The 25120-nt window shown below is 39.6% G+C and overlaps 1 protein-coding gene across 1 annotated transcript in view; it reads left to right on the top strand.

Annotated features, from left to right (window-relative positions):
* SLC16A9 (solute carrier family 16, member 9) overlaps positions 1-25120 on the top strand; it is a 60438-nt gene that overhangs the window by 11932 nt on the left and 23386 nt on the right. The window contains exons 2-3 of the mRNA XM_011953445.1: positions 11298-11529; positions 22671-22814. Of these exons, the coding sequence (XP_011808835.1) occupies positions 11334-11529; positions 22671-22814 (340 nt within the window). The 5' untranslated portion in view covers positions 11298-11333. The remainder of the gene's footprint in view (positions 1-11297; positions 11530-22670; positions 22815-25120) is intronic.

Here is a 25120-nt window from a genome sequence, read left to right on the forward strand (position 1 = left end):
ACTACCTGCCTAGCAGTGAGCTTTGAATTTGCAACCCCACTCTTACCCTGTTTTACAAATGAGAAGACAGGCTCAAAGCCAACAAGCAATTGGCTTAAAATCCCATGCTAAGTAGCACAGACTGGACCAGAACTTAGATACAAACTTGATTTAAAAAGCATCTGATCTTAACCATTACTCAGTTCCTATGGTTCTGGAACCAGATATTAGAAAAATGTGCCTTCTTCCTATCTACTCCATCTTGATGGTAAGACTAAGAAGAATAAAGGAAAGCTAGGAAGTAATTGAAAAAATTGTTAACTTGCTTAAAATAGTTTTCTGTGTTCTCCTTCCTCCATGTGTACCTAAAGCAGCCCAAGGTCACTGATGTTGACCTCAGAAACTCTGAATTTATGTTTTATTCTCATTGTTCAGATTCCTCTTTCATGATATTTAGGCATTCCTGCACCTGAGGAGAAGCTTTGCTCTGTTGCTCCTTTGTTTGAGGAGCTATAATACCAATGAAGTAAGCAGCACCTAATTTCCTGATTTTGTTTCCGTCACACAAACCTGTTACTAGGTTAAAAATTTGGGTGTAGGTATAGGTGGGGAGAGTGGATGTGGGTGGGGAGGAGGGCCATTGACCCGGTATGTGGGCTCATATTTATGAAAAGTCTCATGCAGTTGTTAATTTTATCTCTAAGTCAGGCCATATATTTGGTCATTGTAACTGTGTGTTTATAGCATTCATCTTTTAAAAAGTAAGTTGCCAAGACCAGCTTGGTTGGGGAGACTCTAATGCAGCAGCACTAGAGGAATTAAAGACACACACACAGAAATATAGAGGTGTGAAGTGGGAAATCAAGGGTCTCACAGCCTTCAGAGCTGAGAGCCCTGAACAGAGATTTACCCACATGTTTATTAACAGTAAGCCAGTCATTAGCATAGTTTCTTTAGATTTTAGATTAACTAAAAGTATCCCTTATGGGAAACAAGGGGATGGGCTAGTTATCTGCAGCAGGAGCATGTCCTTAAGGCACAGACCGCTCATGCTATTGTTTGTGGTTTAAGAATGCCTTTAAGCGATTTTCCGCCCTGGGTGGGCCAGGTGTTCCTTGCCCTCATTCCCATAAACCCACAACTTTCCAGCATGGGCTTTATGGCCATCATGAACATGTCACAGTACTGCAGAGATTTTGTTTATGGCCAGTTTTGGGGCCAGTTTATGGCCAGAATTTGGGGGGCTCTGTTCCCAACAAGATTTATCATGTTATAACTTACATCCAGTAAAATTCAACAATTATAAGCATACAGTATGATGAGTTTTGACAAATTCACATGGTCAGGGTTTACATTAATTTTTTTGGATTTATTAAATTATAAATTACGTATAATTCACTTATTTAAAGTGTATCGCTCCCTTGATGGCTTTAGTATATTTAGAGTAGTACAACCATCACTACAATCAATTTTAGAGCATTTCCATCACCCCTGAAAGAAACCTCATATGCATTAGCAGTCACTCCCTATTTCTCCCTACCCCAAAACCTCCCAGCCCTAGGCAGCCACTAGTCTGCTTTCTGTCTCTACAGATGTGCCAGTTCTGAACATTTCACATAAGTGGAGTCATACAATATGTGGTCTCTTTCAATTATGTTTTCTCACTTAGCTTAAGGTTTTTAAGGTTGTACATGTTGTTGCATGTGTAAATATTTCATCCCTTTTTATTGCTGAATAATAGTCCATTGTGTAGATGGAGTCTCGCTCTGTGACCCAGGTTGGAGTGCAGTGGCACCATCTAAGCTCACTGCAACCTCCACTTCCTGGATTTAAGCGGTTCTCCTGTTGCAGCCTCCCAAGTAGCTGGGATTACAGGCACCTGCCAACAGAGCTGGCTAATCTTTATGTTTTTAGTAGAGACGGGGTTTCACCATGTTGGCCAGGCTGGTCTTAAACTCCTGGCCTCAAATAATCCGCCCACCTTGTCCTCCCAAAGTGCTGGAATTACAGGCATGAGCCATTGCACCTGGCCAAATATTTAGTATATTTAATATATTCTATCTATAGTCTATCTTAATATGTAGACTATTTTCTATATATATTCATCACTGTTTGGCTAATAGCATTAATTTTTAAGATGTAGATATTTAACCAAAACCTAGGTTTTCATATCCTCTTTTTTGTTTTCTTTCAATATTTAGTATGCTAGTAGTCAGAAACATGAAAGTAGCTTAATCCCATCTTGACTTCTGAGACAATCTGATCAAGGCCACCACAACTGGATTTACAGTTGTACTAAAATTATTATTTGGAGGCCGGGCACAATGGCTCATGTCTTTGATCCCAACACTTTGGGAGGCCGAGGTAGGTGGATCACGAGGTCAGGAGATTGAGACCATCCTGGTTAACATGGTGAAACCTTGTCTCTACTAAAAATACCAAAAAAAAAAATTAGCCGGTCGTGGTGGTGGGTGCCTGTAGTCCCAGCTACTCGAGAGGCTGTGGCCGGAGAATGGCGTGAACCTGGGACATGGAGCTTGCAGTGAGCCGAGATCGCGCCACCGCACTCCAGCCTGGGTGACAGAGCAAGACTCCATCTCAAAAAAAAAAAAAAAAATATATATATATATATATATATGTATATATATCATTTGGAGTTCACCCCCTGGAATAGCTATTTCAAACTGTAGAAAATGCTTATAGAATTGTGTGTATACACACACACACACACATATACAGAACGAAGATGACTCAATATGATTTTACAAAGAGTTTTAATACTTTAGAAGCACAACAGGGTGGATTCTTTTTCTTTTCCTTAAAAACCGATGTTGATATATAACTATATTTATTTGACCTTAGAAGAGAAATGATACACTGACATTTTGAAATGTCATTGGAAAGTGCCAAAATTAAGTCATTGGTGACTATAACTTTTAAAGGACTTACGTTAGTGTTAACGTGATGACATTTGCTAATATATAAATCAACAAAGAGAGTAGTTTTACCTGACAGTTTAGGTCTTTGACCCAGAGGAGACTTATTTTAAAGTTCTATCCTACTTAAAAATGGTTATAAAAATCAGTTATAAGTGTGTTGACACTGTTGCAGCTGATGACTGCAGATGCACTTTTTACCCCTTGAACAGTATAAAATGAAATTGTTTAAGAAATGGGAAAGCGAAAGTAGAAGTCAAATAATAGATGTGGTAGGGAGAAGGCGGATTCAAGAACTAGAGAAATGATCACTTGTGTTATGCCTCTCATGAAATGAAATGTAATTAATTTGTATTTGAGTTATGAGCTTCATTTTGCATTAAATATATTTGTTTACCTATTTTTAGAATTCCCCCCAAAAATCTACATTTTTGCTTACATTTCATTAAAACACCCAAAGAATGACTTGTTTACCTACATTTTTTGTTTGTTTGTTTTTAGGTATTGGTTAATTATTTCTCAATTCCCAGGATTCCTTCACTCAAACTGAGGTGGTATAGGATAAATGATATATGTTTGGAGGGACAAAAGTCATTGAGGGGAAGAGTGACATCAGTATTACAACTGCTTCTGGCTGAACAGGTTTGCTCTTTAGTTTATAAAACTTGTTACCAACATTGGAGTCAGAGCTAAAATATAATTTTCAGTAGCTTTTGAAGTGTTTCATTTTAACAGCTTTATTGAGGTATAACTCATACATGATAAAATTGATCCATTTCATGTGTGCAGCTCAGTGATTTTTAGGATGTTCATAGAGTTGTGCTACCTGTACCACAATCTAATTTTAAAATGTTTTCATCATCCCACAAAGAAGCCCTGCACCCTTTAAGTCATTCCCCATTTCCACCCCTGAAACTTTTTTCCAAAGTGGCTTCAGCCTTTTCATCTGCACCAGCAGCGTGTGAGGGTTTCAGTTCACCTCCTCACCCGTGGCTTATAGGCTTAAAGTGTCATAAATGTAACTGTAGCAAAGTCATGGAACCCAGCATGCTTTAGACTTTTGACTCACCTCACAGATGACTAGATCAAGGCAAAATCAACCTGGAATCAACAATTTTTTCCCAAGATAAAGTCACAGGATTCTAAGCTCTTAAAATAGAGTGCTTCAGCACCAGACAGTCTGGTAGTGATTGAGATTCAAATAAAAATGTGCTACTGTTGAACTCCTTTTGTATTTCAAGTGAAAAGTCTATGTATGAATCTTTAAGGAGATATTTATAGACAATGCTCAAATGGGGGTTATTAGGGAACGATTATTTTGGGGAAGGGAGCAAAGGCAACAGGAAACTGTTTTATTTATTTATTTCCTTATTTATTTAGAGATGGAGCCTTGCTCTGTCACCTAGGCTGGAGTGCAGTAGCATGATCTCGGCTCACTGCAAGCTCTGCCTCCTGAGTTCAAGCGATTCTCCAGCCTCAGCCTCCTGAGTAGCTAGAAATACAGGCGTGTGTTACCTTGCCCAGATAATTTTTGTATTTTTGTATTTTTTAGTAGAGATGGGGTTTCGCCATGTTGGCCAGGCTGGTCTTGAACTTCTGACCTCAGGTGATCCACCCGCTTCGGCCTCCCAGAGTGCTGAGATTACAGGCGTGAGCCACCCCACCTGGCCGTTTTTTTTTTTTTTTTTTTGAAAAAATATTCCACCACTTAGATAATATAAATGATTTATTCTACAATATATAGAAACAATTATTTCTTGGGGTTATAAACACAGACTTCTTGAAACTCATTCTTCTTGAATTTACATGGAGAGTATCATTTTTCTAATCTTGTTTTGCTATGTGAGCCCTGTAAGAACTGCCCTCTACAACTCCACCAAACCTATCAGGCCTATCCTGATTACACATGTATGTTCATGTTGTTCCTCTTGCCTTGGCCGCCCTTATATGAATCTCTTCATTGTTCTTTAGAACTAACCTACTTTATGAGGCCTTTCCACTCCTGCTCCCACCTTGAGTGCTTTCATTTCCTTTAACTCCTAAACATTTAATATCCATCCACTTGTTTGGCACCCAATCGTGTACATACTCTCTTGTGCACATACCTTCCCACATGGAGACACTTTCCCATGTACACATATCTTACCTTCCTAAGTGAGTTAAAAGAGCTTCTGATGTCAGGGACCATACCTTCTATGTCTTCTGGTCTCCCTTAGTAACTAGTGCAATATAACGTAAGTGTAAGTGATCAAGAACATTTTGAATAAAGACCACTTTCTTCTTCTTCTATTTTTTTTCTTTTTGAGACAGCATCTTGATCTGTTGCCCAGGGTGGAGAACAGTGGCATGATCATGGCTCACTGCAGCCTTGACCTCCTCGGCTCAAGCTATCATCCTGCCTCAGCCTCCCAAGTAGCTGGGACCACAGGTGCATGCCACCACACCCAACTAATTTTTAAGACCACTTTTATCTTGCTGCATTTCTGTAAACATTAGGATAAATAGGCTTAGTGGAAATTTTAGTTAATATGGAATTTTTATTAAAAAGAATGCCAGATAAGGGAATTTATCATATTAGATCATAAAATATGAAGAAGGGACGATAATAGGAAGAAATTTTCTTAAAAACAGATACTGCACATCTATATTTCTTATATTCTATGGTCATCAACAATATTCCTCAGCTTTACCTTTGTCCCAAATGGGACCAAATGGAGTATAGACGGTTAAAATAATCAACTTGAAATTACTGCATACTCACAATATATTTATCCACGTAAATATATTGTGCAAGTAAAGAAATGAGTATCAATAACTTAACAAAATAATTTACTGGGTTAGCTCACAAACGTGGAAGGCTGGAGAAACCAGGCTTCGGTATCTCTGGGAGGTCAAAGTAGTAGAACTGACAGAGGTCTCTTCAGTGCACTTTCATGGGGATCCGGAATCTCTGCAGATTTTCCTTTTCTTTCCTTATAGCATTTCACTCAAGATTCAGGCATTTCAATCAAGATTCAGAGTCCTGAAAGCCTACTGGCTTCTCCTGGGTTATCTGCCCTTTATTGCTCAAGGTTGAGGAAACTTAATTAACAGTCCCACAAGCCCTCTAGCCGTAGGGCAGATCTATATCCTCAAAAAGGAAGTCGAGCACCATTACCAAAAAGGAGAAATGAAGACTAGCCTATTTATAAAATCACCTTACGCAGTACAGAATATCAGAAAAACAGGTGGTGAGAGGCACCTAGGGAATAGAGGAAGCCACGAGAGGAGGGTGCTAGAGTGACAGAATACAGGAAATCACTAAATGGTAGTTTTCACTGTGTTCTATTGAGACTACATGTATCTTAAACTCTGAGATGATGACAGATCAGAAGCTGTTAGTCATCACTATAAAAACTTGCCTTTCTAGTCAGAGTTGATGTGCATGGGAACTTTGTATTTCCAAGGTTTGCTCTCGTAAATATTTACTGTGAGAATTTCTTTGGCTCTTGTCCTACATCCTGAAATGTCACCGAAGGCAAGGCATGGCAATGCAAGGTAGGGCAGAGGTATGTGGTGTAGAAAGGCATTTTTGTCTACTTAGATTTGAAAACTGGTAAGGGAGATAATTCTCTTCATCCTCCCCCATTACCTGCAAACCTCTCAGGAATACTGGCTTTATTCATGATTCTGGTGCTTTGTCTCTATAAATGTGTACTTTTCCTGAAGTGCTGTGACTGGAGCATTTGAATGAAGAACAATCTCATATGCATTTGTCTTCATACAACCTCTTAGTCTCTTCAGGTGTTTGGCTATTTTATCATATCCTATCTAGTTTGAGGAGTTCAGACAATATTTTCTTTAAAGAGGATTCTGAACAGAAATTGTAAAGTACTAAATTGTCATTAGAAAGACCAGCATTACATTGTTTACTTTTACAATAGAGTAGGTAAGAGAGTTTACGGAGAGAGTAAATGTCCAATGGAGGAACATATTTGATTACTACAAAAGTTTCTGATTTGGAAGTTTGGATAATTCTGTTAACGCAATCATGTGGTTTGAGTGTCTGGATTTTATACCTACAGTTTTGTTCACTACTTGTAACATCTTTCTGTTTTTGGTTATTAAATGTTGAAAGTTAATTTGTATAAAGACTTATGGCACATGGTGACATGAGTTCCGCCCATTGCTCTGAAATCAAAGTGAAGAAATAAATCCACGGAAGCCCAGGCAAATGATGGGTGTAGCTATGACTCTCTAAAGGTAGCCAAATGCCTTGTCATCTAATTAGGCTGCGTGTGAATGCATACTTGATATTCCTACTGTCTTCAGACATTATCTGTTGAAACCACAGCCAAGTGCATGGTTTGGCAGAATCTGTGGGCAAAGACTCTGTTGCACCTGACTGTAAACTTGGCATAGTGAAGAGACATGGAAGGTGCAGGTTAAGTGGGAGGCCCTGCTGGGGACTTGAAGGTTAGGCCTTGGATCTCCAAATCCATTGCCATGTAAGCTGTTTAGAAAAAGAAGAAAAATTTTTCTTTTCTTTTCTTGCCTTTTGTTGCTGTTGTTGTTGAGACAGGGTCTCACTGTGTCCCCCAGGCTGGAGTGCAGTGGTGCAATTACTGCTCACTGTAACCTCAGACTCCTGGACTCAAGCCATCCTCCTACCTCAACCTTTTGAGCAGCTGAGACTACAGCTGCACCACCACACCAGGCTAATTTTTGTATTTTTTTGGTAGAGATAGGGTTTCACTCTGTTGCCCAGGCTGGTCTCAAACTCCTGTCCTTAAGCCATTTACCTGCCTTGACCTCCCGAAGTTCTGGGATTACAGGCTTGAGCCACTGTGCCCAGCCCAGATTTTTAAATAAAGTAAACACCATTTGGGTACCAACACTAGTAGAAATCAAAAAGAAAAATAGACCAATTTTTCCTATGAATTAAAAAATCCCTCTCCCAAAATAGACTAACATAGTCAAAATAAATGCATGAACCAGGGAAATTTAATCCAATAATTCATGGATGCTTCAGCAGTAGAAAACATATAGTTTACCATATTAAAAGTTATAAAGGGAAAATTGTATGACTATCTTCCTATACACTGGAAACACATTTGATAAAATATAATAACGATTACTTATAATAACACTCAAAAATATAAAAATGCAAATTACTTTAACTTTGTAAAAGAAATCCAACTAAGCACCAGAGACACCATCATGGTATTTGAGGGCATTCCCACTAAAGTTAGGAATTAGACAAAAATGTATACTTTTGTAAATTGATATTATTCTCTATGTACTGTTCAATGCAAAGACAAAAGAAGGAAATTAGGGGCCAGGCACGGTGGCTCACGCCTGTAATCCCAGCACTTTGGGAGGCTGAGGCGGATGGATCACCTGAGGTCAGGGGTTCAAGACCAGCCTGGCCAACATGGTGAAACCCCATCTCTACTAAAAATACAAAAAATTAGCTGGGCATGGTGGTGGGTGCCTGTAATCCCAGCTATTCAGGAGACTGAGGCAGGAGAATTGCTTGAACCTAGGAGGTGGAGGTTGCATTGAGCCAAGATCGTGCCATTGCACTCCAGCCTGGGCAACAAGAGCAAAGCTCCGTCTAAAAAAAAAAAAAAAAAAAGAAGGAAATTTGAAGTATAAATATTTAAGACATATAAGGAGATAAAAATTGTAACTGTAGGCAACTATATGACTGTATTGCATTGTGTACTGTATATTCAGAAAGTCATCTGAAAATCCACCACAAACAGGATAATTTTGTAAGGAAGTGGGGTTAAAATTAACATACAGACATCAATAGCTTTTAAACATACAAACAGAAGACAAATAAAAGAAATGACCCCAATTACAATATTAGCAGCAAGGATAAAATCTATAAAAATACAGTACAATGAACTATTTTTTTTTTTGAGACCGAGTCTCGCTGTCGCCCAGGCTGGAGTGCAGTGGCCGGATCTCAGCTCACTGCAAGCTCCGCCTCCCGGGTTTACGCCATTCTCCTGCCTCAGCCTCCCCAGTAGCTGGGACTACAGGCGCCAGCCACCTCGCCCGGCTAGCTTTTTTGTATTTTTTTTAGTAGACACGGGGTTTCACCGTGTTAGCCAGGATGGTCTCAAACTCCTGACCTCGTGATCCGCCCGTCTCGGCCTCCCAAAGTGCTGGGATTACAGGCTTGAGCCACCGCGCCCGGCCAGTACAATGAACTATTGAGGAACATTTTAAACACTAAGAACATAGACGGAGACTTGAACAAATGCAAAACATATTATGTTCTTAGAATGAGTTGACATCGTAAAAGGTCAATTCTCCATATATCAACTTTTGCATTTAACTCAGTCCTAATGAAAGCATCATCTGATTTCTTTTTGAACCAGACAGGCTGATTCTGAAGTTCATATAGAACAGAAAACATGAATAGCTACAAAATATTGCAAAAGGAGTGTAATTATAAAGACAGAAAAAGCCCCATTAGAGAGTAACATATGGTAAAAGAACTTTTATAAAAAATATTCTGTGATTAAACAAATGTAATGATGTATGAATACACAGACCAATGGAACAGAATAGAATATCCAAATACACCTAAGAATTAGGAATTTCAGCTGACTTTTCATCTCCAAAATGATACACCACATTTATACTATAAGAAATGCAAGTTGAGTGAGCTGAGATCATGCCACTGCACTCTAGCCTGGGCGACAGACTGAGACTCCGTCTCAAAAAAAAACAAAAAAAAAGAAAAAGAAATGCAAGTTGAAACTATGATGAAATGCTATTTTAAAATCAAGAAATTTGCAAAAATCCAAAAGTTTCACAACACATTCAAAATCCTGGAGACAGGATTTTGAATTAGTTCAATGCTCTTGAACTTAATTTGGTAGTATTTGGCCTCAATGATCCTCCCACCTCAGCCTTTTGCAATACTTTCTGAAATTACAATTATAATTGTATATTCCCTTTGACTCAGCAATTCCTTTTTTGGATTTTATCTAACAGATGTACCTATAAGCAAAAAGGTATATGAATATGTAAGGTTTTTCACTGCACATTGTTTTTCATTGAAGCCATAGGGACTGGTCAAACAAACTTAAGATAAAGTTCCATACTGGAATATAGTACAGAAGTAAGAAATGAATAAGGAAGGTCAGTATGCATTGATGTGCAAGATCTTCAAGATATTTGTCAAGTGAAAGAGAACACATACCAATGTATATAATATGCTCTTTTTTGTGTAAAAAATAGAGGAAATCTATATTTGAGTTTGCCAGTGTATGCATAAAGAAACCTTAGAAGGATATACAAGAAACAAGATGCACTGGTTACCTGTGGAGGAGATAAGGCTTAGGTGGGAAATAGGTAGATAGGGGACTGTTCGTCTTTTGTCTTTTTTTCATTTTGAACCGTGCAAGTGTTTTTGCTATTGAATAAGTAAATAAATAAGCAAGCATACAGCCATATGGTCTAAGTACATCCTATGTACTTATAAAAATGACTAAGGATGCTGTCTATGTATTGATAGGAAAAAATCTCTCAGGATGTTAAGTGGACAAAGGAAGGTGGGGAGTGTAATGTATAATACACTACTTTTTTATGAAAAAGACATTGAGAAAATTTGCTTGGTTTTGCTTATACATGCATAAAGAAACTGGAAAAATACTCCAGTCAGTGAGCATTGTGATGTGCTGCCAGTTCCCCTCCAGGCCCCCTTCAGGAATGACAGAATCCTTGCCCCAACTGTCGAGAATGCTGGCAGCTCTTATGGGGATAGATTGCCTCCTCTGAAGGGAGCCACCTCACCTTGGATCACCACGCATTCCTGGGTAGCCACATCCAGTGTATGATCAACGTGGAAGTATGGATGGGAAGCTCCCAGCACCCAGCTCAGCACAGCTCTGAAGGGTCATCCCGACTTTAGAAATCCCCTTCTTTAGAACTGGAAAGTTATCCGCAGCTGATCTGCTCCCTTTGCCACCTATGCCCTTCCGTAGGCATCAACTAGAGAGCATTCCTAATCAGTCTCCTTCTTGCTAGGAATCTGCTTCCTAGGGAACTCAAGAAACTAAAAACTAAGAAACTAAAATTAGTGGCTCTCTGTGTTTGAGGAGGGTGGGAACCTGGTGAAGGTAGACAAAGTTGAGAAGGCTATATTTCACTTTACGCCTTTTTAGAATTAAAAAAATTGTACCATGTATATGCATCATTTATTCAAATAATAAATGCAAATGTATTTGTTAACTTGCTATGTCAGTGATATTTTATGCTTTTCCATGCATGTCTTTGGAGAACCTTTTTTATTTTTTACTTTCGGAGGAGATATTTTAACCCCAAGTGCCGTGTCCTACCACACTCTAAATAAGCTTTTCTTTTCTGTTTGTTTTTGTTTAGGACCTGCAGAGAAACGTCTCCTGATTTTGTCTTACAATGGAACTTAAAAAGTCACCTGACGGTGGATGGGGCTGGGTGATTGTGTTTGTCTCCTTCTTTACTCAGTTTTTGTGTTACGGATCCCCGCTAGCTGTTGGAGTCCTGTACATAGAATGGCTGGATGCCTTTGGTGAAGGGAAAGGAAAAACAGCTTGGGTTGGATCCCTGGCAAGTGGAGTTGGCTTGCTTGCAAGTAAGTGGATACATTTATGCCTCTCTTTACTCTTTAATCATTTAATTATGCTTACTACATCATGAACATTATACAAGGCAGAGAGGGCTTTCTTTTCAAAGTATAACGTATCTTTTCCCACCTTCATTAAAATGATTGTACTTTCACTGTAATAAATCTGTGTGAAAATACAGGCACTCCCTAAGATGTTAAATCATCCATCCATTCATTCATTTCTTTATTCATTTATTTTCTACGATGTGCCAGGCAGTGAACTAGATGCTACAAATGAAAAGATGAACAGCAAACACATGGTTCCTGCCCTTAAGAGGCTCACAGTCTTGTAAGACACACACATGAATGAGTAAGAATGAGTCAGGGAGATGAAAGTAGTGATCCAGGTACATTCAAGGTGTTCAAGGTACACTGGTAAGGACCAAAGAACCAAATGGCTCTCGGCAGCCCTCTAAGCAGCTTCTACATGGCTTGTGATTACTCTTCTTTGCTTCAGATACACTGTGGTCAAATCACATGTCCTGTGGTCATGAGAACTTCACAAGAGAAAGCAGACATAGCAAAGAGTCTCACAAAATCCAGTCCAATCCAATCACAAAATTAAAATCCTCATTAAAGATTTTAATATAGTGTTATGTATAAGATATATGTGATATATTTTGTGTGTCTCCAAAAGTGATATTCTTGATGAACAGTTACATATGATGTAATAGTGATTCCTGTCATCTTTAGAGAGAACAGTAGAGACTTTTTATTTCCCTTTGCACCATTAAAATCATATGCCATTTCAACTTCTAGAATCATAGTTGGAACTCTGCAGTAATATTTAGTGACCATTACTCCAACACATTTGGAACTATTTAAGCACAAAAGGTGGTGATCTAGATAGAGTCAGTAGCTCTGGGCTCTCTTCCTGTATGCTATGAACTCACCATTATTCATTGAGCAAATCACTATCTCTATTCTTATGGGGAAAATAAGGACATTAAATATGATTTGTAAGGTATTTTTCAGCTCTAAAATGGTTTCTTGAAAATATGCTTAAAACAAAATGTATTAGTCATTCCTTCTTTTAAATATGCTTCTCTCCTGAATTTTAAAGGGGATGTCTTTCAAAAAAAGCAATGCTTCCAATTGTTATATTACCTTGTTAAATTATAAACAAGACAAAAAGGCTTAAAAAACAATGCGGGATCATCTCACTATGTCAGATAAGATGACTAAATACAAATAAACAAATAAAAATATTGCCATTATGAGCTCAAGGGAAACAGGAAAAGTTTGCCCTAGATTTGTTTCATAGAGTTTCTCAAAATAAGGATTGCTTGTAAAGCCATCAAAGTACAAGTGGATGATAATTGATAATGTTAATAATGCGATTTGAAAGTATTGATTTCTAAAATAAGACTGGTAGTGGGGAGGAAAGAATTTTTTAAATGTTCTCTAATTAGTCACCATTTCTATTAGCAAATACTAAGTTAAACAGAAATGTAATTACTTTGACTTCCAGCAAGGGTCAAAGGATAATTGAAATGCTAACTCAATTAGCACATACTTGAAGAATGAAGCTTCTTTTCACAAGTCTGTCCAGGTTGGAGTAGAGGGTTGAGGAAAGCCTAGATCTCCTTAAGGATGGGCATTGGTGGTCAGAGCTGAAGCTGTTTTTGACAATTCAACTACAGCTCTACACGTTTTCCAAGTTTCTAGGTGGATGATCACTAATCTCAAGAGCCAGGAGCAGCCCTCTTTACTCTTAGGCAGAACTGGCTACATAATTTGCAGGCCCCAGTGCAAAATGACTATACAGAGTCCTTCTTAAAAAATTAAGAATTTAGTGACAGCAGAGCACTAAACCAAGTGTGGGATCCTTCTAAGCACTGGGCCCTGTGCAACTTGCATAGGTCACACATCCAGCAAGCCAGCCCTGCTTGTAGGGACCAGAGAGTTAGGCCATCTTATCAAAATTCTAGCAGACAACAAGTACTTGAAGGAGCTTGAGGGTGGAGTCAGAAGCTAATTCAAGTCCTGGCTCTACCACCATTGAGCTGAGTGACCTTATGCAAGTCACTTAACCTCTCTAGGTTCAATGTCATTTGCACCTGGTGAGCAAAGCTTTTAAAGATGAGCATAGAAAAAATGAGGGCAAATAATTCAAGAATGAAAAGTGGTGGGGAAAGAAAAGGATGGCTAAACAGCTATAACTTACACCTGCATGTGTGTGTGTGTGTGTATATATATATATGCATATATATATATATATAAACATACATACATACATACACTTTAGATATTGTGTTCAAGTTTCAGCATGGCTGGCTCCATTGAACATATTGTGTTTGATGTTGGCCTCTTTGGGTTCCTCATAGCATCAATTAAGAAGCAAACTCTGAAACAATGTTTATGTAGTATTAGTAACCAGTGTCTGGCAGTGTACAAGCCACTTTGACCATCTGCTTTATGACAACTTTGTTCTACAGAGAAACAAGTGGATCATTAGTACTTTGGAAGTGGAATAAGTATTTTTATGTTGGTTACTCAAACGGACATCAGCCGTTCTTAGCCAGGGAGATAATTAGGATCATCTATGGGACCATTTCAGCATATAATTGCGTGGATTTGACACTCAGACATTCTGATTCATTTGGTCCATGATGGGGCCTAGATTCATGAATTTTTTATTTTTTTATTTTTTATTTTTGAGATTGGGTCTTGCTCTGTCGCCCAGGCTGGAGTGCAGTGGTGCTGTATTGGCTCACTGCAACCTCGACCTCCCGGGTTCAAGTGATCCTCCCAACTCAGCCTCCTGATTAGCTGGGACTACAGGTGCATGCCACCATGCCTAACTATTTTTTTCTTATTTTTTGTAGAGACAAGTTCTCACCATGTGGTCTAGGCTGGTCTCAAACTCCTGGGCTCAAGGGATTCTCCTGCCTCAGCCTCCCAAAGTGTTGAGATTACAGGCATAAGCTACTGTGCCTGACCTCGTGAATTTTTTTAAGTCCCCAAAGTGATTTTTAGTTAGGAACTACCACTGACTTAAGCCCTCTATCTTTAAATTTTAATCTTTAACTTTTTGATAACTCTCTGATGTACGATTTGCTTTGACATTTTTTAAAATAAAGAGAACTATTGTAGATTTCTTCTTGCCTGTGGCACTACTCATGCCATGTAAATCATGAAAAGTAAATTGTCTATAAAACCTGCAAAAGAAAGGGACCCTTCAGGATGAAAGATGAAGACAGTTTTTGGAAAGATGGGCAGGAGAGGGAGCTGGAACTTTGCCAAGATTGTGCCTAAGCATGTGAAATATGAAGTCCTACTCCTGGGCGTTGACAAACCTAGATTTGGACAGTAGCTCATAATAGCATATTACAACTGTGAAAAGGCATGGAATTCTGGGCTTTACACTCTTCGTAATCTTAATTCTTAATTCCTTTTCCTTGAAACTTAAATAATTGAGAAGAAAATACTTCTTCCCCTTGCCTGATTTCTTTGTTTGTCGGGATAATCCCTGGGATGAATAAAGCTGGGTAAGAAGGATCCTACTCTCCTGGGTTATACATTGTGAATGAGCGTATTCTCATTACATATATTCCTAAGGTCTCTGAGCTAGGGATGCCAAGATAGAAAACATCATCCATGTTTCTAAGAGGTTTGTAGTCTCAGGGAAGAGACAGAAAAAAAAGGTAACTAATAATTTGAGAATTCATAAGTATCAAGGAGAATAGCAATGGCAGAACAATCTCTGAGGTTTTAGAGGGATAGCTTTTGAGGAAGCTATTGAGATGGGTCAGATAGGAAGATGGACTTTCATAAGCAGATAGACAGGGAGAGGGAAGTCCATGCGAATTAACTTTATGCAGAGGCCTGGATCCCATACTTCAGAGGCTGTGTTCTGGTGGAGTAAATTTGGCTGGAGAAGAGGGATTATGTTGGAAGGTGTGACTGTCAGTTTTATGTGTCACCTTGGCTAGGTTACTTTCTCCAGTTGTTCAAACATGAATCTAGGCATTGCTGTGAAGTTATTTTGTACATGTGAGTAAAGTGCACAGTCACTTAACTTTAAATAAGGCAGAGTATCCTAGAAAATCTAGATGGATTTGGCTCAATTGTTGCAAGGCTTTAAGACCAGAAATGAGCTTTCCCCAAAGAAGAAATTCTGCTTGTAATTGTAGCTGCGACCTATCCCTGAGAGTTCCAACATGCCCTTTCTAACAGCCTCCCCTACAGATTTTTGACTTGGTTAGCTAGGCAGGTATTGTCTGGCTGCCTAGTATGGTTATGCCAAATGTGTAGGTCAATTCCTTGCAGTAAATGTCTTCATATATACTTCCTACTGGTTTTGTTTCTCTGGTTGAAACCTGACTGATAGGGGAGGAATGGAAGGTAACTGAACTAGAGAGCTATCACGGCCTTGCATTGTTTTAAGATGAGCTAACACACCCTTTGACTAGATACTTGTTCTCCAAATTCAAGGAAACGATGGTTCTGTTTCTCACACTACCCAAGTGCTGAAACAGCAGGAAACAACACGGAGATCTAGTCTGCGGTTTTGTACTCAAAGCAGATTTGAGAGTTCTTGCCCTCTCCCTTTTGTCTTCACCTCCTCCAAAGGTGTTCAAACTCATAATATGAGTCAGTAAACGTATCACCATGTTAATACAGTGAGTCAGTATGGCTAGGCCCACTTGCTGAATGAGTTATGAGTGCTGGCAGAGCTGGGTTTGGGCTTTATCCCTAAGCACTGTTAACTCCTTCAAGAAGTACTGAATTCCTGCCTCTCTCAAGGATTCTGTTGCATTGGCATGTTCCCAGTGTGCTAGGCAAATTTAAGATTGGTAGGAATAAAGACCAGGTTTTGGTTAAGCTTTCTGCCATCTAAATATCACCAAACCAACTAAAATGAAAGGCAGCCAGGGTATATGAGATCAACAATTTGAGTGGGTGTGGCTCCTTAGTGCCTTTTTCTTTTTCAAGGAGACGAACTTGAGATTTACAGTCTTTGCTGGAGCAAGGATTGAGGAACCTGCAATTTGGGGGAGCTCACACCTTGGGCTCCCTGCATTTTAGGCGGAAAGGTAGAACCTTCACAGGCCAACTGATCCACTCTGTTAGGAAATCCTTGCTGCATGGTAGGTCCATAACTTGGTTACTGCTATATTTTGTTTCTCACTGTAGCATCAGCCAACTTATGTATTCATTGCAGCAGACCTGGCCATCCTTCTACTCCTGGGACTCTCTGAAACTTTCTAGGAAAAAGAAGTGCGTGGAGGTTGAGTTTATTTCCCAAAGGGAATAATTTCATTCCCAAAACTATCCTATAATAAATTAAAAACTGAAAAATCACGTTATGTTTCTATTTCCTCCATTTAGAATACATGTTCATCCCTTTTGTTGACATAACCATACTTCGCAGCCTAGTTCAAGGCTTAGTTCTGTGGCCTTGGTTGTTCTCCCTCTTATGAAATCCCCAAACAAGCCATCTGAACCTTTCTTTTGGTGCTTTTGGCCTTGGGTTTTATTTTAACCCTTGATGCGAGTTTGTTTTGCCTCTTATCTAGATCCTGGATTGTGTTTGATTTCTCTGTGTCCTTTTCTAACATTATATGAGACTCTAGAACTGTACTGTCCAGTACGGTGGGCACATGTGGCTACTGGGCACCTGAAATGTGGCTCATTCCAGTTTAGATGAGCTATAGGTATAATAAATACACACTGGGCTGGGTGTGGTGGCTCATGCCTATGAAACTTAGAGCTTTGAGAGGCTAAGATAAGAGGATCACTTGAGACCAGGTGTTTAAGACCAGCTTGGGCAACATAATGAGACCCTGTCTCTGTAAATTTTTTTTTTTTTAATTAGCCAGGAGTGGTGGTAACTTAGGAAGCTGAGGCAATAGTGGCTTCTAAACACCAATACTGACAACAGTAATACTGGCTCTTGAACACTAATACACAGGCAATGGTAAGTTCCGGACAAACTTTCACCAAAGGCAAAATAAATATAAAGGCAATGATAGATGAAGTGTGTGTGTGTGTGTGTGTGAAGTTCCCATTATCTTCTTACTGCCTTGTATTTTATTCTGAAATTACATCCTTTCCACTATTAGCTTATTTAAACATTTCTTCTTCTCTAATTAAGCAGTAGTAATAATAGATGGCTATTACTTTTTTTTTTTTTTTTTTTTTTGAGACAGAATTTTGCTTGTTGCCCAGGCTGGAGTGCAGTGGCGTGATCCTAGCTCACTGCAACTTCCACCTTCCTGGTTCATGCAATTCTCCTGCCTCAGCCTACTGAGTAGTTGGGATTACAGGCATGTGTCACCACACCTGGCTAATTTTTGTACTTTTAGTAGAGGCAGGGTTTCGCCATATTGGCCAACCTGGTCTTGAACTCCTGACCTCAGGTAATCCACCTGCCTTGGTCTCGCAAAATGCTGGGATTACAGGCTTGAGCCACCATGCCTGGCCGGTTATTACTTTTTTTTTTTTTTTTTTTTTTTTTTTTTTTTTTTTTTTTTGAGACGGAGTCTCCCTCTGTCGCCCAGGCTGGAGTGCAGTGGCGCGATCTCAGCTCAGCTCACTGCAAGCTCCGCCTCCCAGGTTCACGCCATTCTCCTGCCTCAGCCTCCTGAGTAGCTGGGATTACAGGCACCCGCCACAGCGCCCGGCTAATTTTTTGTGTTTTTAGTAGTGACAGGGTTTCACCTTGGTCTCAATCTCCTGACCTTGTGATCCACCCACCTCGGCCTCCCAAAGTGCTGGGATTACAGGCGTGAGCCACTGCACCCGGCCTGGTTATAACATTTTTAAAGTATCTTGTGAAAATAAAAAATTAGGAATCCCCTTCCCCTTTTCCCCCCTTTTCCCCTAAAATTGTTCAGGTTCAAAGGTGTGGAATCACTGGTTCATGTCATAGGTAAACTAACTTTTGTTCCAAAGTTCCTTCTGCAAAGTTTTCACTTTGCATTGTAAGAAATCTCCTGCAAGTAGCCCTTTGATTTAATCTGTCTCTTGAAACTCATCCAGTGCTGAGGAATAATAGATGGTTTATCATCTTGAGGCCTTGCACAGTTACTACAAAGCTAAACATATAAATGTATCACATTTTGCAGATGTGACTTGATGGTCACTTTGATACATTTTGTCTTGTTATTGCTGAAATATGAGGCTATTGTGTTTTAAATCTATGTAAATAGAATCTATAAATAAACCCAGGTTCTAAGGATAAGGGTAAAATAATTTGCTCTAAACTATTGAACACCAAGTGATTATAAATTTTATGTTTTCATCTAACATAAGTTCATAAAGCTATGTTATCTATAACACATTAACAAAAGTACCATTACCAGTGGTGAATCCATACAGATCTGCAGCAAACTTGATCCTTTCTTCCTTAGAGGAAAGAATTCAGCCAGGGGACAGAGGTGGGTTTAAAGCAGAGAAAGAGACCAAGGCAAGTTTTAGAGCAGGAGTAAGAGTTTATTAAAAAATTTTAGAGCAGGAGTGAAAGGAAGTATTTACACTTGGAAGAGGGCCACGTGGGCAACTTGAGAGATTCAAGTGCCCCATTCAGTCTTTGACTTGGGGTTTTACCAGTTGGCATGGTTCTGGGGATTTTCCTTCTCTCTTGATTCTTCCCTCGTGGTTGGCTGTTGCTCAACTGCTGCATGTGCAGTGTTGGTCATTTGGGAGGGTGACCACGTGCATAGTGTGTTTACTGAGGTTGTGCTCGTGCTCCGTAGGGGCAGTTTTCCTTTACCAGACAAATGCCCCTAGAGGAAGGTCGTACATCCATTTTGCCTCTTAGAGAGCATGCCCGAGTCCATGTGCCCAACTCCTGAGATCTTACTGGGAAGCTGCTGATCACCAGCTCCAAGTGTTTTCTATCTACTGGGAGATGGTCTTCCCCTGGTGTTGGCTGTGGCCAATTATCATTTCAGAAGAACAGTATATATATATATATATATATTTTTTTGAGACGGAGTCTCGCTCTGTCACCCGGGCTGGAGTGAGTGCAGTGGCCGGATCTCAGCTCACTGCAAGCTCTGCCTCCTGGGTTTACGTGATTCTCCTGCCTCAGCCTCCCGAGTAGCTGGGACTACAGACGCCCGCCACCACGCCCGGCTAGCTTTTTGTATTTTTTTTTTAGTAGAGACGGGGTTTCACCGTGTTAGCCAGGATGGTCTCGATCTCCTGACCTCGTGATCTGCTGTCTCGGCCTCCCAAAGTACTGGGATTACAGGCTTGAGCCACCACGCCCGGCCCTAGAAGAACAGTATATTAAACACCTAACCATCACCTGATGGTTACCAGAAATTCCTGGGTGAGGCAAGGGCTCTCCTGCCCTGCCCATGTCTGCCTAACTACCTACTCTAACAGTACACTGATGTTCTTTACTAATAATTTGATTTCTAGGAAAAAATTAAGATCTCAATTAACTATTTCTCAATCAGGGAGAATGCTGGTCTGACTTTGGCCTTAGACCTGTCGTTGGCTAGCTATGGACTCTTGGTCAAATCACATGATCTTTCTGAGTTCTGGTTTCACCATTTTTAAATTGAGGTGTTTAGACCATTTCCAACTTCCAAAATTTCAGTTCTAAAATTTTTTGTCTTTAATGTCTGACCTAATGATATATTTCTCTAAATCAGCAGCAGATGGCAGTGTGAAAGTAGAGAACTTTAAAACCTGTTTCCATTTGCTGTTTTCACCTGTAAGAGAATTTCTGTTCATTTTTTCATAATGCTTAAATGTTTTTCAAGAAAATCATTTGTTAGGCAAGAAAAGTGACTTAAGAATTTGTCACATAGTTTATAACAATGCTGTACATTTCATACAACAGTGGCTTTGGTTGTATGTGCTATGAAAATTATGACTCCTCCATCTTGCCCCCACACTCCCAGCCTCTGAGGCTTCCTCGTGGAATTAACATGCATTAAGGAGCATAGAGTTAAAGTCCTGTTTTGAGGATGAAACTTGAAACTTTTCAAGTATTCCAGGAATAATAGTCTCTGTGTGTTTCAATTCCATTGTGTTGTAAAATTTGCGAACACTGAAACTCAATGTCAATGTAGTTTGCTAACAACAGAGAAGTGTCATGCCTTATGCTCTCAGACATCCATTTGTAAAATTAGACCCTTAAAACTGTTTCTGTTTTTGAATTATCTAAGTATTTCTCATTGGGTGTACAGACAGCCCAACTATTGGATGACAAGTTTGGTCTTTCAAATGGATTTTCCTTTTAAAATACTGGCACAGAATATTTCCCTCTGTTTGTCATGTAAATGTGTCAGTCTCCTCTTCTGCACTGACTCACACAAGAGGGCCTGAAAATGGAAGGATCCAATTTATGGCCAGGAAGGAATGTGGGAGAGCCTTAAGCACAGAAGCTATGATCTCAGTATATCTCAGGGGCCATAAACTGGTCTTATGTATGTGTTTAAGAAATTCTATGGAATTGGGAAGAATGTAAGAACGTAGTATAGTGCATGGGTTACTGGAACCTGCTTCTGTCATTTACAAACAGTGAGACTGTGATGGATTCCATTGTTTCTCTGAGGTTGCTTCAAAAAGGGGTAAAAGACACATACATACAGAAAAGTGTATGTATCATGACAGTATAGCTTGATGAATGTTCATGAACTGAACACACTCATGTAATCATGACATTCATGCCGAGAACCAGAACATGAGCAGTATCCTGCAAGTTTAGCTTTGCTCTCTTCTGATTATGACTCCCCAGGCCCTAATAAAGATAGCCAGTATCCTGACTCCTAACACAGATTTGTTTTGCTTGTTTTTGTAGTTTTTATAATTGAAATTATATGGGTTGTACTTTTATGTTGGGTGTCTTTCACTTACATTGTGTTTGTGTGATATACCCTTAACATGTGTAGTTGTAGACCATTTTCACTGCCATATAATTATGTATATAACTTTAGGTGTTTATGTGGGTGTTTCTGTTGGGTGTATACATAGAATTGAAACTTCTGGGTTTTACAGCGTGCTGTGTTCAGCTTTTTTTTTTTTTTTTTGAGACGGAGTCTAGCTCTGTCGCCCAGACTGGAGTGCAGTGGCACCATCTTGGCTCACTGCAACCTCCGCCTCCCGGGCTCACGCCATTGTCCTGCCTCAGCTTCCCGAGCAGCTGGGACTACAGGTGCCCGCCACCTCACCCAGCTAATATTTTTGTATTTTTAGTAGAGACGGGGTTTCACCGTGTTCGCCAGGATGGTCTTGATCTCCTGACCTCGTGATCTGCCCGCCTTGGCCTCCCAAAGTGCTGGGATTACAGGCGTGAGCCACCGCGCCTGGCCTGTGTTCAGCTTTAATAAACACTGCCAGCAGTGTGTGAGAATCCTGTTCCTACCACTTTCTTGCTAACAATATTGTCTGTCTTTAGCCATTCTGGTAGGTGTGGTTTTTGAAAATTGGAGATCATAGCTTGAAAGGTTGTCAACTCAATTCAGATATACTTCTCTTTGCTTCCAAATCCTTGGTCTTTATTCTACCATAGACTTGAACAGCTTCTTTGAGCTTCAGTTTCCTTCTATGTTAAATGAGACTGTTGGGCTAAATAACCCTTAACATCCTTTTATTTCTAGTATATTAAGTTCTATACTTCTGAGTATAGTCCTAGTAGGAAAGAATTTCACTATCGCTTAAATTCTGTTACATGAGCAGTTGCCCACTTATGGTAGAACAATTCCAGGTGATGGTCACTTTTGCCTGTCAGTCAACAGGGCACAGTAACACTATCAGATGGGTACTATTATAATTCCCATTTTCAGATGAGGAAACTAAGTCACAGAATGATCAAATAAGTTGTCCAAGACCAAATAGCTACCAAGTAGTAGTGCTAGAATTTGAATAAAATCTGACTCCAGAACCTCCATTTTACCTATGTGATCTTATCCTTTAATTTCATTATCAAAAAAAATGAGACTAACAATAGTATCCACCTCCCAGGGCTGCAGTAAGATTAAAATGAGATGAGATTGTTCATGTGAGCTGCCTCATATAGTGTCTGCATATCATAAATACTCAGTGCATGTTTATTTTTGTTGTTTTATGATGGAAAGAATCATTTTGAACTTATGACGGATGGATCATATGATAATAAGTGAAGGTTTCACTTCTTTTTTTAGGTCCTGTCTGCAGTCTCTGTGTCTCATCTTTTGGAGCAAGACCCGTCACAATCTTCAGTGGCTTCATGGTGGCTGGAGGCCTGATGTTGAGCAGTTTTGCTCCCAATATCTACTTTCTGTTTTTTTCCTATGGCATTGTTGTAGGTAAGGAACCTCATCACTGTGACTTTCCTAACCTTCAAGAGATACACATCGTTTCACCAGTGCCAGGTTTATGATCCAGTTAATGTAAAGGAGTGAAAATGCTCACTAATAATTTACTTTCAATAACCACTTCTCCAAAAATTGTTGCTTTAGTAAAAAAAAAACCTGCCCAGTGAATCAAAATGTTTGAGAGAACAAGCAATCCATACTCTATCTCCTTGCAAGGCACAGGGAAGTTTTCATCTCAGCCCTTGTCTCTCTATAGCACATACAGGAAAAATGAGAGGGGAACACAAAACTTGGATGTTATGGACATCTGTCACTTCTCACTAAATTATGAAGTGGCCCTTTTCCTATTGGGCAGTCAAGCATGAATCTTTGGAGCTGTTTGTGTTCACAAACAGCTGTTTGCATTCCATAGCATCTGTTGCTGTGGGCCCAAGTCAAAAGTCACAGCACAAGTAAAAAGTAGATTTGAAAGCATGTATTAGTAGTATTATTTTTTTTAGAGCTAAGACATGAGTGAAGAAAGCTGAGTGGTGGGATGATACTGGTTACAGGGGAGGAAAGTATAGGAGGCTCAGGACCTTAGAGTACAGAAAATTTGGGAAGATATCCTTGTCATGTCATTACACTAATTCTGTTCAGTGTTAAAAATCACCAGACTTGGTATTTCTAGGAGCTGTTGGTAGTGACTTAGAAAAAGATGGCCTCCAGGTTTCAAGTTTCTTCTTAATGCCTCAAAGGAGCTAATTTTGTTGACTACCAATATTCCTCTTTTCTGCCTGGAAATATTTCCCCAATAATAAATAGAAAATGTAGCAACTAATATTCTCTGAGTACTTACCGTATGCTAGGGACTGTGCTAAATGCTTTATATGATCTCATTTCCTCTTCACAAGAACCCATTTTACAGAGAAGGAAAGTGAAGCTCAGAGAAGTAAAAATATTACTAACTAAATTAACAAAGCTAGACTTGGTCTGATACTTAGAGTCACTCAGTCTGACACTCAGTAGTCCGTCCATTTATATGGGATTTGGCTTACACTTTTGACTGCTGCTGCTGATGGTGGAGTTACAGGGCTTTCACTTGGCTTTCCTCACTATGATGGTGTTGTAGGGAATGATAATTCTTATTGCTTTGGCCAAGGGACCAAAGAACAATGCGGGGAGTTCTACAGCTGTTGCATATATGTGCTATAATTAAATATCAGGGACTGGGGAAAGGACCATTGGCTGAGCAGTTGGGGCATAATCCCATGTATTACCTGCCCCATGTAAGCGCACTCTAAGGGGAAGCCATGTAGACCCTTCGTGTCTCTGACAACAATGTTCAAAATGTATTTCACTTTCCTCAGTGTACAGTTACTTAAATAGACGACCATAGTTCTCTTTGGGGAAAGACTCAGGTTATCATTCCATATATACAAACTTGTCATCATGTTTGTGGCAATGTCCCTCCTCCTAGAGTCCTGGCCTTTCCTTCAGTTAGTGGATTCTGGGTCAGAAAATAGGCTCAAATCTGAGGATGTATATAACTCTGATTTGGCAATAGGTTCTGATTCTCAGTGACTAAGAGGAAACTGTCAGCTCATGGAGGGAGCACTGGACTTCAGGTCAGCAGACAAAGGTTCTGTGAGTTTGAGCAAGCTCCTTCATCTCTGTGAATGGCTGTACCCTCCCGCATCTGTAAAAGCAGGCTAAGAAACCTACCTCAGATGGGTCTTGTGAGGACTAAATGATGACAAGCAAGATAACAATAAAGAGTTGAGTTAGATTTCAATTAATAAAAGTATCTCTCACCACGGTAATTACTGGGGACCTGTGAGTTACTGCTTGCTGGCAAATTATTAATATTTACCACCATCGTTGATTTCTTCATAGCTTTATTTCATCAGTAGGCTCATAGTATAGGGCTCATGGAACGTTTGTGGGATAAATAAATGAGATAATAATGAACACTGGCACTTTCATTCTGTTACCATTTGAAGTAGAGTATCAAATTGAAAAGAAAGTGACAGGAAATTATTACACAGTCTAACATCTTATTCCTGTATCATGAGCTCTTTAGTAAAATAAGAAGGGTTCAGTCTAATGGTAACATTTATAAGATTCAATTCTGTGCAGAATCATATCCTAAAGACTTTCATTTGTCTTTAATGAGCTAGATGGCCTCTTAAGCTAGACAGTGTGATCAAGGGGAAGATCAGACACTGACTAGCAGGCAGGCTCTGGGGTTGGACCGTGCACTGACTAGCAGGCAGGCTCTGGGGTTGGACCGTGCACTGACTAGCAGGCAGGCTCTG

This window comes from Colobus angolensis, unplaced genomic scaffold, assembly GCF_000951035.1.
Source record: "Colobus angolensis palliatus isolate OR3802 unplaced genomic scaffold, Cang.pa_1.0 Scaffold361, whole genome shotgun sequence".
NCBI classification, from domain to species: domain Eukaryota; kingdom Metazoa; phylum Chordata; class Mammalia; order Primates; family Cercopithecidae; genus Colobus; species Colobus angolensis.